The 14,741-nt window shown below is 38.5% G+C and overlaps 1 protein-coding gene across 1 annotated transcript; it reads left to right on the forward strand.

Annotated features, from left to right (window-relative positions):
• The first annotated feature begins 8,956 nt into the window (after positions 1–8,956).
• LOC104088309 (uncharacterized) lies at positions 8,957–10,352 on the forward strand. Its single transcript, XM_009592964.2, has 4 exons — positions 8,957–9,517; positions 9,754–9,867; positions 9,968–10,167; positions 10,226–10,352. Exons 1-4 carry the CDS (start codon positions 8,957–8,959, stop codon positions 10,350–10,352), a joined length of 1,002 nt encoding a protein of 333 aa, XP_009591259.2.
• The last annotated feature ends 4,389 nt before the right edge of the window (positions 10,353–14,741 follow it).

The raw sequence follows: 14,741 nt of genomic DNA on the forward strand, positions 1-14,741 counted from the left end.
AGGTCATATATGTTGGTTCCTTTTTCATTTTGAAACACGTGTCTCATCCTCGTTAAATAATTTAGACATGTGTCAAGTAGCTCAAGCAAGTAGGACAGAAAGTATGTTGGTGAAGCAAGCACGTTGGGTAAGCAAGCAACTCGTTTTTATTTCTCCAAAATCTCATTTTTCACGTTTAAGTGCATTTGTCCTCAACCTAGTCGTTTGTATGTTGAACGAAAATACGGGATGTAACATCATTAGATTACTTTATATACTTTCAAAGATTAACTCATTTCCGAGCTTATATCAATTGACTTACGACGTACTTTTGCGTACAAAAACATGGGGTGTAACATCATTCCCCTCTTTGCTTATCCTATATGTATAAATTTAAGTCCTTTAATGCTTTCTCATTACCATTCATCTTAGGAATGACGGCCTAATCTGATATAATACTTTGTAACTTTTATCCATCCATTGTTGATTCACCTCAATATTGATCTATAATCTACCACTGATAACTTGAAACCTCTTACGTAATACATTGTCACTAGGCCTCACGTTGCATTGAGGAACATTTGAAGTGATTTTCCTAATCCACCTAGGGACGATACTATACTTCAATAATTGTATTTCATAGCATCCCAATGTGATTCATCTTATGGGGGTATTCTAATCCCGTGCAATTCATAAAATCACTTTTCTTTATATCATTACTCAATCAAATGCCTAAACGGCATCCTCTTATCTTTCACAATTACACTCTTATTCAATTACCAGGGCAGTATTCCATCTCTTCTAAATGCTCCTAGTCTTAGACTCCTCTGAGTTCATTCATGCTATACTGAGCTTTCTATAACTTATGGAAACTATTAGCTATCTTGTTTTATGGGTTTAATCTCGATGCCTTACCTATTCTTGTCACCTTCCCACCCACATTTTCTTATCCTTACTCCTATCTACCTAGAACCTTGTCATTCTACCATACTTTAGCTTGCGACCTACATATATTGATTTATACTACTCGCAACCTTCCTTTAACTTGCTAGCACCATAGATTTCCTTTTGTGCCTTCTCAGTTATATTTAAATATAAGAAATTACTTTTCCTGGTCGTTCTTCCATATGCTGCATGGATACATGGCTTATCTTGGTGCCCACACATATTGGAATTCCATGCAACCCATATGATCTCGAATATCACTTACTACCCGTTCATTAGTCATGATAGGTGCCACTTTCTTATGAAGTGAGACTGTTGTTACAAGACATTTTCTTCTTCAAGTTACTATGCTTAGGTTGAAACTTTTCTCCTTCTTTTTTCAGCTAGTCTTTCGTTGTAGTACTTAGGGAAGACCCTCTGACTCTTGTAAGGTTGCGAGCTTATTACATCGTTTACCTGACAGAATTTTTGATGTTCTTCCTCGCCTATAATTATCCTTAGCTACTTACCTCTACGCCCTTGTGCTCGTAGGGTTGCTTCTGAACTTAAATTTTGACTATCTCCCCAGTGGCACTCTCTAATATTTCATTAACAGTTATACGGTACCTTTAACTACCCCAACACCTATTTGAATATTTCTCAAGGATCACGATGTTATATATGCGAGACTGAATTCCCTTTGTTGGGGTTCACTATGTTTATCTTGCATGATCTGGTGATTTATCTGTATCCTCTCGTCTAGCCATAACTAGACTCTTCCTGAATCAACTATTAACTACTCGTTGGTCCATTCTCATATCTATATTCCGCGTAATCTCTCTTGGGTTATTTCATTTGTCTTGACTTACCTCTCGCACTAGCTCCTTATGTTTCAAGTGTTCATTCACACTTATTTATGAATAACATCCTGGCAGGAACCCTTACTGCCTCTCCCCGACATCGTGCTTGCATAATGTTCTGGAGTCATAACATATCTGTAAGATCTGAATAAATGCAACTTCATTCTTGTCGCATTTTTACTGCATTTGTCCTTTACTATTCCATAGTTACTTAAATCACATAACTCCGACTTAATACCATATCACACCATCTTCCCCCCTCTCTTCATCTTTGGTGCCTTTTCACATCTTCACTGACTCTTATTCGCCTTGCGGTAACCCTTTTGTACCAAGGATAACGAAATTTCTTACTCATGAGGGTGACACTTAGTGTAACTGGCACACTTAGTCCCTTAAGTTCTTTAAGGAAGCGTCTTCCTAAATGAATTTTAAAGGTTATTCTCTTGTTTTCCATTCTATTATTGTCAGAACGCTATCTCTGAAACTCTCACAATGCCGACTATTATAAAATCCTTCGGTCCCTAATTCATGTTCAGTTTATCTTGTTCACTAGCCCATACTAATTTCTATTACTCCGGGGTCTAACTTTTCCTTCAAGTAATTATGTTGGAGTCACCAACTCATTTCTCAAAATGGGGATATGACTTTATGGTTTATACTCTTTTATTGCCTCAAGGCCTATCACCTCTTGTCTTTTCCTTCACTTGACTATAGACTCTGTCATCCTGTTATATTTTGATTTACCATTATCGCTCATTTATCACTTCTTAGTCATAATGCTTCATTTACTCTCTTCTTATTCTCCTGCTAACATTTCTATCTATCACTTTATTCTGAAATTTTCAATAATATATTCTTTCGCTTTTAGCTCCCATTGCTCCATCCACTAGCTCTTCGGGTCGCCTAACGTTCTCTCTTAACTAGGGATGGGAGCCATGCTAAGTTAAATATTTATCCCTTCTAGGATTCCAGTGGCATCTTCTGAATTTTATAAACATGCTAGTATTTATATCTAACTGTACTATTCTAGAGTGCACTATCTGGGTGTCTCACAAGGAGAAACTATTACCATATTTGCAATATCCTTCGGAAATGTCAGCTAATGCTAACAATCCATCCACCATTTTGGGTTACTCTAACCATAACTAAATCCTGATATCCTGTCCTTCTCTTAAACTATATTTGTTTGCTCCCATAGGGCCTAACTGATATGGGTGTGTACAATTGTTCATACCTCTGTTACTGTTGAAGGTAACTCAAAATGCTTATATTCTCTGCCTAGATTATAAATATTGATAATCTTCATTAACTGGGTACCTTGTACCCTTCTTCACCTTGCTTCTTTTACTTGTTGAAACTTGCATCTATCTTCTGATTCTCTCATTGCTTTTTACCACATGGGTGGATAGATATTCATGCCTTAGGAATCCTTTTAGAGAAGCTTACACATCTTAGTACACACATGATCTGCTGAAGACCTTACATTTACTCATCATAAGCATGATGCAAAATCGAGTTCCTCTGAATCAACTCTTCCACAACCACATTCAATCTCTTACCAATGGTCTTTCTAGATGTAGGTAACGTTGTATTACGAAAAAGATAGAATTGGGGAGTTTGAATTCTTACAACTGAGCTCTACCACACGATCTAGAGTAAGAAGAAAGAGTAACAGTCCTAAATGCACTGTAGACTCCTTCTTATAAGTGTGGTGCACAACACACCCATAAACAAGACTCTACTAGACATGGCTTGCAGACTCCCAAGGACAAAACTGCTCTGATACAACTCTTTCCACGACCCAAACCGAAGGGCTGCGACGGGTACCCGGTGCCTAACTCAACTGAGTACCAATGTAACGTATCCTTCTTATCATACTATCATGGATAAATGAACTGGAAAGGTCGTCATGAGATAACAAGAATTAAACATAAGAGAATACTTGACATAGGATGATCGAACATGGTATACAAACTTATATATGTGACATACGAGCCTATAAGACCGAAATAATTATTTGAACACTCAAAACATAGGCCGAAATGGCCATACAATCATCCATATACATGAAAGATATCTACAAGCCTCTTTGAGTACATAAGCATCATAAAGACCGGGACGGGGCCCTGCTATACCAATCAATACATGTCCAAAGCATACTGACCAAATAGGCAACTCCAGAGCAGGTGGAGTGCACCAACACCTTCCGTTGAGCTGATAGATTACAAGGAGGACTTCCAACCTATCTATCGGGACCTGTAGGCTTAAAACGCAGCATCCCCAGCCAAAAGGGATGTCAGTACAAATAAAGTACCGAGTATGTAAGGCATGAAAATCAGTATATAAAAGACATGAAAGAACCATGGAGTAAAGGACTCAACCTATAAGTCTGAATAGCTCTGTGAATCATGAAACATTTATAATGTCATGCATATGCATATAAATGTCATACCATGCATAGTTATATACGTACGTAACATCATCAAGCCTCTAAGGGCATCCCATCATATCATCTCGGCCTCAGTGGGCGAAATCATCAATGTATACCAGTTGATCAGGTGGTGGAGGGTATATAATGCCGTAACCTTTTCCCATACCCCATATACATTATAATATACGCGTATATAACACCATCAGGTCATGGGTCAATGTACATGTATAAATGAATGCAATGCATAAGGAAGTATGTCAATAAGATCTCTCAAAATGGCATAAGATCAATATGCCTTCGATTAATATCATGAAATAAACTTTATCAACTTACATATTTTATGAGACCCTTGAAAAAATGATAGAATAATCGGACACATGGGGAATCAAGGACATAGACACCCCTAGTACTTCTAAGAATAGTGCCATTTGTGAAAGTTGCGCGTTTGCTCGATTCGTTTGTATCATATGGATCATGCAAAAAGGAAAGAAGGGATAGCCTTAACATACCTTTATAGATTACTTAACCACACGACATTGATTCAGCCAGTTAGTACTTCAATCTACAATAATCAATAAGGGACCATTGTTAATCTTACAAAAGTTAGAACTATACACAAATGAGCGACTAGCTCATCTACGAAACTTTGGACAGCACCTCCCCTTTTTCTTTTCACTTTCCTCAAATCAAACAAACAAGACCAACATGTCCAGAATGTCAACAAACATATATATATATATCAATATCTAACCTTATATTCATTACAATACATTACCAAAACAGTCCACACCATCTTACCCAACAACCAAGTTCTAACTTGCACTTTTCCAAGCCTTCACTCCTTCCGAACACATCAACCACAATAGCAATAGTATTCTTAAGTTATTTCTACTGATCTTCAGCCATAAAACATCATGAATTCAACTCCAAAATAGTCTAGCAACTACAACACTTCAACATGAAGTTCAACCTACTTCACAAGTTCCCTTTTATCAAATCAACTAGATATACATAGATGATCTTAAATACATATAGGAGAAGTTAAACCTTACCTTGGCAGCAATAATACTTGTCCAACTAAGTTTTATTTTAAGCTCAAACAAACTCTTTACCCCAAACAAAAAAGTATAGAGATAACTAGGTGATCTTGAACTTCCAAGAGAGAAATCATGTTACCAACTTGTGGATTTGGTCTTGAACCCTAGGATAACGCTGAGAGAGGTCTTGGGATGATATTTTGGATCTCCTTTACGTTGAAATAGAGAGAGAGGGATTCTAAATTATTTTTTAAGTGAAATATCTATGTATATATGGCCCTACTAATGGGCTTGGGTAGATGGGTTGGGCTGCCCATCTCTATCCCTTTCCTTTCCCTTTTAATTTGGTCCACAAACTCTAAGTAGGTGATGCTCCTACTTGTCACCTACTTAATCAAGTAGGTGATACATGTTGGTTCTTTTTCTATTTTGAAACATGTGTCTCATCCTCGTTAAATAATTTAGACATATGTCAAGTGTCTCAAGAAAGTAGGATGGAAAGTAAGTTGGTTAAGCAAGCACGTCGGGTAAGCAAGCAGCTCATTTTTATTTGTCCAAAATCCCCTTTCTCACGTTTAAGTGCGCTCGTCCTCAACCTAGTCGTTTGTATATTGAACCGAAATACAGGATGTAACATCATTAGATTACTTTATATACTTTCAAAGAGGAACTTATTTCCGATCTTACATCAATTGACTTACAACGTACTTTTGCGTACAACAGGTGGGGTGTGACATGCCGGATAATCCGTTTTTTATCCGTATTAAATATGGGTCGGGTCTGAAAAATTATCCATTTTTCATTACCCATTTTCGATCCGGCCCCCCATTTGCCAACTCTTGTTGAAATCAAAATAGATTGCATATCAGATTGAGTAGAATACGATCTCGAATCCGTGCATCAGAGAATAGATTCGCGAATAGGATAGACATATTATAGTTTTCTTACTTGGTTATTTTCGCAGGAAATCTACATGCATTCTTTTTAATTCTAATTCTATAGATATATAGTATTAGGTTGGCTTGAATAGGTGAGAAAAGCATCGAAAGGACTTCGAGAGCATAATAAACCCTATTAATCAACAAATTAGATAAGTTAAGTGATTAAATCTACTGGAAGAACGCAATAGGAGAGCCATTAATCCCATAACCCCGGAATATTCCCATCTCATTGACACCTCTAAGTGTTTGCTTGGTTATTTTTCGCACTTTTGAATTGTTAGCTTGTTTAGTAATTTCGTAGTAATGTTTAGTCAAAAAAATCACAATCATCTTCTTCACATCCACTTGAGCAATAAATTTATAAATAGTTTAGATTGGACAATAGTTGATCGTAAATCCTCGTTGGACGATACTTTCTCATCACTTTATTACTTGTCGACCATGTATACTTGCATGTGCGTATGGACCCAACAAGTTTTTGGCATCCGTTCCGGGGATTTAGAAATTAACTACTTGTTTGAAATAAGATTTTATTTGTTTTTGTTCAAGATTTAATTTGTTTTACTGTTCTGACTCTACAGGTGTTCATATTCAATGCTAAGAACAAGTAACAGTTTGAACAATCTTCCTCCTTTTGATACTAAACCCGAAATATTCTTTCACAAATTAAGGAGGGAGGCGGAAACAATATCAAGAACTACAGAGTTGGGCATTGTAGTCCAACCACAGCCAATCGAGATGGCAGAGAATGATGAGAGACTGGTGATTTGAGGCCCCAAGGCCTAGTCTCGCGAACATGACCCAGGATATCGTGAAGCCTGACATAACTGGGAACTTCGAGCTGAAATAGTACATGGTGCAACTGATTCAATCCACAAGGCAATTTGTGGGTTTGTTGAGTGAAGATCCCCAAAGGCATATGCAGAATTGTTTTGAGATTACGGATATATACAACAATCTAAATGTCTCCAAGGACTATGTCAGACTAACTTTGTTTCCTTTTTCTCTGATAGGGGAAGCAAAGGAATGGTTGAACAAATAGCTACCAAACGCAATGCACATGGGATGACCTAGCTCAGAAATTCCTTATTAAATTCCATCCCACAAAGAAAATAAAGTCACTGAGGAGCCGAATTCTGGATTTTCAACGAAAAGATGGCGAGACATCAAACCTGGGAAAGATATAAAAAGCTACTCATAGATTGTCCGCATCACTGTCAAACTGATGAAGTGTTGGGTCATACTTTTGTGGACTGGGTTGGACGAGACCTCCAAATTGAGTCTAGATTCAACTTGTGGAAGAAGTTGCATGCAAAATCCATACAGTGAGATTCAGACTCTACTAAATATTTTCACTACAAACAATCATAACTGGCAAGGTGAGGGTGAACCAAGAATAATGGTAAGACATAAAGCAATAGGTACACTCGAGCTGGATGAGATGTCAGCCATGCGGGCAGAAATTTCTAAACTTACTAACCAAGTGGCTAAGATGGCAATGGGTCAAGGGCATCAGATGCAGCAGGTGCAAGGGATGGCCATATGTTGTAAAATTTGTGGAGATGGTCAAATGAGTGACCAATATCTAGTGAATCCAGAATCTATTTATTATGGGGGCCAGTAGGGTAGAGGTCCAATGAACCAAAATATATAATATGGGAACACTTATAATCCCAATTGGAGGAACAACCTGAACTTCTCATGGGGTGAAAATCAAGTTAGTCAAATCAATACAGACCCCAAGGAAACTATCATCAGCCCCAAAAACCACCTCAATAGGAAGAAGAAAGAACCAATGATATGTTGAAAAAGCTTCTAATTAACAACCAACAGCTTTGAACAGACAATCAATAACTAAGGACTGATTTTTGAAATTTAGAGACGCAGACTGGGCAGTGGCTACTCACCAAAATACCCGTCCTGCAGGGGCCCTCCGAAGTGATACAGAGAACAATCCTCATGTAAATGCTGTAACTTTAAGCAATGGTAGAGAATTCAAAGAGCTACCAAAAAGAAAGAAAGAGAGAGTCACCCCTAAAGGCGAACTGGTCCCTAAAGCTATGGGAGAAACAGAGAAAGAAACTGAGGAAAGAGAAAAGATTCAAGTTGCAAGGCCACTACCTCACTTCCCACAAAGATTGAAGAATAAAAGTGATGACAGAATGTTCAACAAATTTCTTGATATGCTGAACCAAATCCAATTGAATCTCCCATTGGTTGATGTGTTACGTGAAATTCCAAAATATGCTAAGTACATCAAAAATATTGTGGCTAATAAAAGAAGATTGACAGAGTTTGAAGCAGTGGCACTTATTGAAGAGTGCACCTCACGAATTCAAAGGAAGTTTCCCCAAAATTTGAAGGATTGTAGGAGCTTCCCCATCCCTGTTCGAATTGGTGAGGTAGATGTGGGACGGGCACTTTGTGATTTGGGGGCTAGCATAAATTTGATGTCAATCTCAGTTTCAATCAATTGGGGTTGGGGGCCTCAAGGCCAACCACTATCATGTTGTAGCTTACTGATTGACCTATTGTCCATCCCGATGGGGTGATATAATATGTGCTACTACAGTTTGGGCAATTTATTCTTCCAGCAGATTTTATTATACTAGACTATGAAGCTGATGAACACGTCCCCATCATCTTGGGACGACCTCTCTTAGCCACCGATGATGCTGTGATAAAAGTTCATGAAGGAAAAATAATTCTCTGGGTTGATGATGTGGAAGCAGTCTTTAATGTGTATAAGGCAAATAGCTTCTAAGTCACTTTGAGGATTTAGCTATGATATCTATGGTTGAAAAAGAAGAAGAAAAAAATGATGTGGGTGCATATCTGGATGACTCTCTAGAGAAAGTACTTATATTGTTTAACAACATTCACTTGGATGATGCGGTTAAGGAGATGGTGCATCATCTGGATGCATGTTCTTACATCAAAGGAATGATCAATTTCGAGCCTCTAGATAGACCAACTGGGCCGCCACCCAAGTCGTCCATCGAAGAAGCTCCCAAATTGGAGCTCAAACCCCTACCCTCTCATCTTTATCATGCTTATTTGGGTGCTAATGAAACCTTATCTATTGTTTTATCTTCTGAGTTGTCTGTTTTGCAGAAGGGAAAGTTGCTTCACGTGCTTAGAGAGCACAAGCGGGCGATTGGATGGACCATGGCTGACATTCGCGGTATTAGCCCAGGGTTTTGTATGCATAAAATTCTCATGAAGGATGGGCACAAACCAAGTGTGGAATACCAACGCCACTTGAATCCAGTCATGAAGGAAGTGGTAAGAAAGGAAGTCATCAAGTGGCTAGATGTTATCATTCCCATCTCTGACAGCAAATGGGTAAGTCCAGTACAGTGTGTGCCTAAGAAGGATGGAATAATGGTGGTCATAAATGGGAATAATGAATTAATTCCAACTAGAACTGTCACATGTTGGAAAATTTGCATAGGCTACCGGAAATTGAATAATACTACTAGATGGATAACTTCCCCCTTCCCTTCATTGATCAGATGTTAGATAGGTTGGCCGGACAAGACTATTACTATTTTCTTGATTGATATTATGGCTATAATCAGATATTAATTGCACCAGAGTATCAAGAGAAGACTAACTTCACTTGTCCTTATGGCACTTATGCTTTTAAGCGAATGCTGTTTGGGTTGTGCAATGCACCAGCGACTGTTTCAAAGGTGCATGAAGGCAATCTTCACTGATATGGTAGAAACATTTGTTAAAGTGTTTATGGATGATTTTTCGTTCTTTGGATCATATTTTGATGAATGCTTAAAGTATTTGAGTAAAGTTCTTGCTAGGTATGAAGAGACAAACTTAGTGCAAAATTTGGATAAGTGTCATTTTATGGTACGAGAAGGAATTGTACTCGGACACAAAGTGTCCAAAGATAGGTTGGAGGTGGACAAGGCAAAAGTGGATGCAATTGACAAACTGCCACCTCCAATCTCTATCAAAGGAGTCAGAAGCTTTGTGGGGCATGTAGATTTCTATCGCAGATTCATTAATATCTAAGATTTCTGCTCCCTTGTGCAGATTAATTGAGAAGGACATGACTTTCAAGGTTGATGAGCATTTCTTGAAGGCGTACGAGGATCTTATAAATATATTGGTGACTGCACCAATTATCACCGCCCTAGACTGGTGGAGCCTTTTGAGTTAATGTGTGATGCCAGTGACACGGCAACTGGTGTCGTACTGGGCTAGAGGAAAAAAACAAAGTGTTCCACTCGATTTAATACTCTAGCAAAACTCTAAACCCAGCACAGATAAATTACATACTTACAGAAAAAAGAGTTGCTAGCTGTATTATAAGTTTTTGAAAAATTTAGAGCCTACTTGGTGGGAACTAAAGTCATCATCTACACAGACCATACAACTATCAGGTATTTGTTTGAGAAAAAGGATTCAAGGCCTAGACTTATTCTTTGGGTCCTTCTTTTGTAGGAATTTGATGTGGAAATCAGAGACTGAAAGGGGACCAAAAGTCAGGTAGTTGATCACTTGTCGCGCTTGGAAACTCGCACACATGTTGATGAAGAGGGTGAAATTCAGCACACATCCTAATGATCAATTGTTAGCCATCACAACTGGTGCGACCCCATGGTATGCTGACTATGTGAACTTCATTGTAAATAGGGTGACTTTGTCATAGTTGTCACCAGATGGTAAGAGAAACTTCATGCATGATGTTAGATTTTATCTATGGTATGAGCCGTTATTATTTAAGCAATGTGTAGATTAGTTGGTGCGCCGTTGTGTCCCTAAGGAGAAGATGGAAGCAATTTTGCATGATTTCCATGAATCACCTTATGAAGGGCACCATGGTGGAGACAAAATGGATGTAAAGGTGTTGCAATCATGATTATATTGGCCCACTATGTTCAAGGATGCACATGCCTTTGTGAAAAAATATGATAGGTGCCAAAGAACAGGTACAATTTCAAGGAGTCATGAGATGATATTGAAGGGCATACTTGAGGTCAAAATCATCGATGTTTGGGAAAGAGACTTTATGGGGGCATTTCCATCCTCCAATGGCCATAGGTACATCTTTGTTGCAGTTGATTATATGTCAAAGTGGGTAGAGGTTGTGGCTTTGCCTACGAATAATGCTAAGGTGGTGGTGATCTTCGTGAAGAAAAATATTTTCACGAGATGTGAAACTCCGTGTGATTTGATTAGTGATGTAGGTACTCACTTTTTTAACAAATTACTGGGCAACCTCTTGGCTAAATATGGGGTGAAACACAAGGTCGCAACTGCCTATCATCCATAAAATAGTGGTCAAGTCGAGGTTTCGAATAGGGAGGTGAAGAAAATTTAGGAGAAGACAGTGAGCGCAAGTAGAAAGGATTGGTCTAGCAAGTTGGATGACAATCTACGGGCATATTTAAATTTGTACAAAACTCCAATTGGCACTTCGTCGTACAGGTTGGTTTATGGGAAGGCTTGTCACTTGCCTATTGAGCTTGAGCACAAGGCATATTCGGAACTCAAGAAGCTAAACTTTGATATGGATCTAGCTGGGGAAAATGAATGTTTCAACTCAATAAGCTCGAAGAGTGTCGATTTCACGCTTATGATAATGCGAAGCTGTATAAAGAGAAAACAAAGAGATGACATGACAAACAAATTTTGCATCGTGAGTTTGAACCAGGTCAAGTCATTCTATTGTTCAATTCAAGGTTGAAATTCTTTCTTGGGAAGTTCAAGTCTAGATAGTCGGGTCCATTTGAATTAGTACGGGCTACGAAGCATGGAGCTATCGAAATACGAGATCCCAAGAGTGATGGCACTTTTTAGACAATGGGCAAAGTCTGAATCTCTGTATATGCATACTTATTACACTTATATATATAATACTTCTCTTTGAGACTATTATACATATCGTATGATGCATGACTGCCCAACTGATCAGTGGTAACTGCCCGACCAGACGTAGCGGGTGGTAAATACATGACTGTCCGACCAGCCGTAGCTCGGTGGTAAATGTATAACTGCCCAACCGGTCGTAGCTCGGTGGTAAATGCATGACTGCCCAACAGGACGTAGCACGGTGGTAAATGAAGATGCATGTCTACCCAACCGGCCGTAGCACGGTGGTAAATGCATGAAGATGCATGTATCGCTATTTTATAAACTTTAACATCTTTATCAAATACTTCAATAGGGAACTTAGGAACGCACTTAGACATACTTGAATATAACTTTACCGGAATGAATAACATAGACATCCTTAACTGCTAAGAGTAGAACCATTTATGGAATAACATTACGTTTACGTATCGTTAGCTGGATCATGCCAAAAGAAAAGAAGGATAGCCTTAACATACCTTACTTGAAGAAATTATCAACTACTTTCACTTGAGCTTTCCAAGAACAATTTTTGCTCCTTCTTAAATCTTTGAACAAGAACCAAACACTCTTTCTTAAAAATACTAGAAAACGTTGTAGAATATAGTAAGCAAAGTGAGAGCCTTTTTGTTGCTAGCTATGTAAATACATCTCACTTAATAATGTAGAAAGATCTCTTATAAAGTGGGTTGTGGGCCCCACTTTTGTGGCTTACTTATGCCCAAAAAATTCTCTAAAGATGCCACCTAGCCACATAAACCAAGAGTCATCATTTATAAGAATGCCACTTTTACCTCTAGTAGTGCTTAGTCACTAAATATTGTCCCCCACAACTACACATGGGATCCTCCCCCCTCCACTCTTTCCTTAATTTATGACACATGGTCATCTAATAAAATTAGACACCCATTCCATAATCTCAACTAATTTGTACACGTATCCACCCCTTTATTCTACCTAATATTTGTCTAGTCCTGCTTCTAGCAATACTTATCCATGATTTCCTAATTAGCTATAAAGATGCCACCTCCATGATAACTTATATTAGTCACTTGTTGCTCCTTACTATGTAGCCATGTGGTGACATCCTAGTACTAAAGTGCGGGATATTATACTGCTAATATTAAAGACTTCCTTTCTATTCTACACATGTAATCCTCTAGGTACACACCTGATGAATCATTACCAAACTTTACACGTGTAAATCATGTACTTTAAGTGCTATGACTCATATATGCATAATTAGTGCCACCCTTGGCCAACTTCATGCCATGTGGCAGCCCACAATTTCCCCTAAAACGCCACCTAATCCCATAAATCAAAGAGTCACCATTTGGATGTTTGAGTCATTTTAACTTGTTACCACGTGGGGGGTGATGTTCCCACCTAACTTATCCACCAATTTCCTAAATGTGACATCTTGCTCTATGACTTAAAAGTCATTTATTGGGCTTTCCTTGGCTGCCACGTTGGGAGGCTTATGAATTCAAGCCTATCCAAACATTTTAACTACTTATCTACCCCAATAATTTGATGACTAAGCCACCAAAACTCCCTAATCTTGCCACCTATCTCCAAGACTTGCCTAATCAATACCCTACTTGCTGCCACCTTAATTCTTATAAAGTTGATTAGTCATGAGCCCCCTTATCCTCATGATTCCATGTGGATTTATACAAATGACACTTATCTACTTATAACTAATTTCATATTCCATGACTTTATACCAACATTTACTTATCACTTGATATAAATATCATAAGCACTTATAACCTCAAAAATAGTCTTGTCATTGAACTTATGTCAATTATCTTATGACAAATCCAACGTAGAAAAGTACGGGATGTAACATCCTTCCCCCCTTTTCAAACATTCGTCCTCGAATGTTAACTCTTAGAGATTTACAAAATTTTTGCTAGGGTCTTTTCTGTAAACTAATCTAAAACTCAACCTCTATCTGAAGTCTAGACTATTCGCAACCTTTTGTACCTGAGTATCTCATATCTTCTTCACCTTTACCTTACTTACCTTTCAATCTCGCATCGTATCTTCTGTCACTTTCATAACCTCCCTTTCACATAGGTAGAAATTACATCTACGCCATAAAGCTCTACTATGATACTTGCACCTCTGGTGCATACAAAATAAGGTGGAAGTTTCATACTGACTTCTTACGACTTAGATCTATGGCACGATCTGGAAACAAAAGAAGGGTACATTTCCTAAATGCCCTATAGCCTCTCAATTATAAATGTGGTGCACAACACACCCATAAGTGAGACTCTACTAGGCACGGCTTTGTAGACTTCCTAGGACACAACCCGCTCTGATACCACTTTTGTCACTCCTCAAATATGGGGAGGCGTGGCTGGCACCCGGTTTTGTACTGGCCCGAGCGAACCACTTTGTAACCTTTTATTTTTTAACTATCGTGGGACAACATGGCCACAACTCATAATGTATAACTATAAGTGAGCAAACACTGTATCAATGAACCATCATTCTTAAATCATGAATACATATGGGCCGTCAAGGCCTCTGGCATACTGTATAAAATGAACCTCTGTCTACAAAGCCTCTAAGATTATGCGACATCAAATGGGATAGGGTACCGGCCTACCCATAAGTCTGTGGCAAAACTCTGACATGATGACTCATAGACCCGGTTGCACTCCGAATGAGGTGGAGTTTTACC

Source organism: Nicotiana tomentosiformis, chromosome 8 (assembly GCF_000390325.3).
Source record: "Nicotiana tomentosiformis chromosome 8, ASM39032v3, whole genome shotgun sequence".
Classification (NCBI taxonomy): domain Eukaryota; kingdom Viridiplantae; phylum Streptophyta; class Magnoliopsida; order Solanales; family Solanaceae; genus Nicotiana; species Nicotiana tomentosiformis.

Bases quoted from the DNA above. Each gene is read 5' to 3' on its own strand.
- LOC104088309 (XM_009592964.2), top strand. From the start codon at position 8,957: ATGATATCTATGGTTGAAAAAGAAGAAGAAAAAAATGATGTGGGTGCA. The intron at 9,868-9,967 runs GTGCATGAAGGC...GAATGCTTAAAG, and splicing joins CACCAGCGACTGTTTCAAAG to TATTTGAGTAAAGTTCTTGC. The intron at 10,168-10,225 runs GCATGTAGATTT...TCCCTTGTGCAG, and splicing joins GGAGTCAGAAGCTTTGTGGG to ATTAATTGAGAAGGACATGA.